The following is a 2507-nucleotide window of genomic DNA, read 5'->3' on the forward strand; positions in this document are numbered from 1 at the left end:
CCCCCCCCCCCCCCCCCCAAAAAAAAAGTAACCTATATAAATAATGTTTTTGTTTTTTGTGGAACGAATGGATAAACTCTGTCAAGGTTCTTTCCCTGTAACCTTGTGTTTGTCAAGAATGTATGATTGATTTTTCGTGTAACTTGAGGTTGAGACGCTGTCATGTAAATGTTTGATTATAAATTCTTTTAGAAATTGGGAAGCGATGATACTTCTCGCACAATTAAGATCAGTGGAATATGTGCTACCTTATGATCAGTAACTAACTTGGTTAGAAAAATTTGTACATTTATTAGTTTACAGAGTATGAGGCTAGACAGAATCCAAAATAGTCCATATATGTTCCTGTTGAATATTACATGGTCTGATTTGCATGCATTTTTTATTTTTTATTTTTTTAATTTATTTATTTTTTGCACATCCAAGGTACAATCAACAGTATTATCTTCGGAAGCGAAGGATGCTGCGGTTGAAATCGAGCATAGGCTGCAGTTGGGATCCAAGCTCAGTGATCTAGTCAACAGCAAGGAGGATGTGCTTGCACTGCTCAGTCTATATAAGGATGAAGGCTATATTTTTACTGAGCACAAGGGAAGATTCTGCGTGAGTAAATTATCCCTTTGGTATCAATCTCTGTATCATCTCATAGTCAAATTTTTTTTTTTGAATTTGTATATTTCCTATGAAATTTGTGTAGTCAAGTTAATTACTTATAGGGAATTTAAATTTCTTAAGTTTCTAGTTGTGACATTATTTAATCATCTACTGTTGACATGATTAAAGCCTATACTTCTGTCTATGGAAGGTTTGATATTTTAACAATGGAGAATGCTCTACTACAAGTTAAAAGGGGGCGGGCAGAAGAGAGAAAGAGAGGAGTGAATATTTTTGGATGGAAAACATAAACTAAGTGGATACATAAGACAGATAAAAGCAAGATCAGGATATCATACAACTCTTTGTTTTGCATACACATAAATTTTGGATGCTTCATACTTGCCTGTGCGCATAAATGAATGCTTGCATATGTACACGCATTTGTACATATACCTATCCTTTTGAATTGTAATTTATATATTGTCATGTATCAGGTAGTGCTTAAAGAAACATCTTCTCTACAAGACATGCTGAGAGCATTGTTCCATGTCAATTATCTGTATTGGTTGGAGAAAAATGCAGGATATGAAGCAAGAGGCACTTCCGCTGACTGCAAACCAGGAGGAAGGCTGCAAATATCTCTAGAATATGTGCAGAGGGAATTCAACCATGTCAAAAACGATGGAGAATCAATGGGTTGGGTTACAGATGGGCTTATTGCAAGACCTTTACCTAATAGAGTTCGTCTAGGTTATGTGGCCGTACCAGATGGGCTTATTCCATGATGGTTCTGCATTGTAAGGAAATGAGGAAAGAAACTGAGAGGACACATGCCTATCTTTGAGATCATCAGGGGATCGCTCCATGCCTATACCTGCAATTCATTAGCTGCTGCAAAGCTTTACAGTACAGGTTCTCAAACAGGGTAAGACAAACTGAGAGGACACATGATGTTGCAAGAGAAGGCAGAGTTCACACTTCATTCACCCCTCTTCTTTCAATATTGTGATTGAAGATTATTTACATAATGGGGAAGTGATGACTAATCAATTGGTGGGCATGGCGCCTGTTGCAGATACGCCCTTTATTTGGTCTAGGTTTCAGGTCATTCACAACTCCACTTGTAGTTTTTCATTACGTTGGCTTCTCTTTCACAAATTCAGTAAGTGCCTTTCCTTATTTAGCCGCCTTCATCAATACAGGGATAATCATCCCTAGCCTCCCCCTTCACGGGTTATTAACTTCATGTTAATGGTATTTTCTAGTAAGTCCTCATATTAAGAAAGTTGGGGTTGAAAATATCATTGGAAATTTATATTGCACTGTGTAGCATGAAATGGATGGCCTTCAGTTTTGATAAAGACATATCCTCGACTAGAGGAACACTTACATGAAACTGTTAAACACTGTTTTGCTATTCCCAACCAATAATGCTATGACACGTGTGATAACTTTTCCTCGTGGCATAGCGTTATTGGCCGGAGATGCAAAATAGTGCTATTCCTGTTGCAACCAAGTTTTACTCCCTCTTACCAGGATGGAAACTGCAACATTTTTACTATATGTAGCTTGTGAATCGCCATAAAAGGGATATTAATTATTACAGTGCCGAGATTAATGAATCGCCTTATTACATCATAAAATTGTAGATGGAATGGAAGCGAGAAAATTCTGTTTCGGTTTGCATAATTTATCCATGTCGGCGAAGTCTTGTAAGCGAAGACAAATGGATGTTTCTTTTTCTTAGTTCAAATGTTGCGAACTTGTTACCAAATTCTCTCACTTAAAATGCTTGAACTCTTCCTCGTTTTAGAGGAGAGAAAAAATCGCGTACGGTAAGCTCGGTACTTGTTCAAATGCTTGGATATATATATATTTTTTTTTTCAGACGATAATAGTATGCTTGGATC

At 37.1% G+C, this 2507-nt stretch overlaps 1 protein-coding gene across 1 annotated transcript in view; it reads left to right on the forward strand.

The window, feature by feature from the left end:
- The window catches only part of LOC18788488 (protein root UVB sensitive 1, chloroplastic), a 6138-nt gene extending 4029 nt beyond the window's left edge, over positions 1-2109 (forward strand). Inside the window, exons 6-7 of the mRNA XM_007225491.2 lie at positions 427-603; positions 1092-2109. Of these exons, the coding sequence (XP_007225553.2) occupies positions 427-603; positions 1092-1382 (468 nt within the window). The 3' untranslated portion in view covers positions 1383-2109. The remainder of the gene's footprint in view (positions 1-426; positions 604-1091) is intronic.

Source organism: Prunus persica, chromosome G1, assembly GCF_000346465.2.
Source record: "Prunus persica cultivar Lovell chromosome G1, Prunus_persica_NCBIv2, whole genome shotgun sequence".
Lineage (NCBI taxonomy): Eukaryota > Viridiplantae > Streptophyta > Magnoliopsida > Rosales > Rosaceae > Prunus > Prunus persica.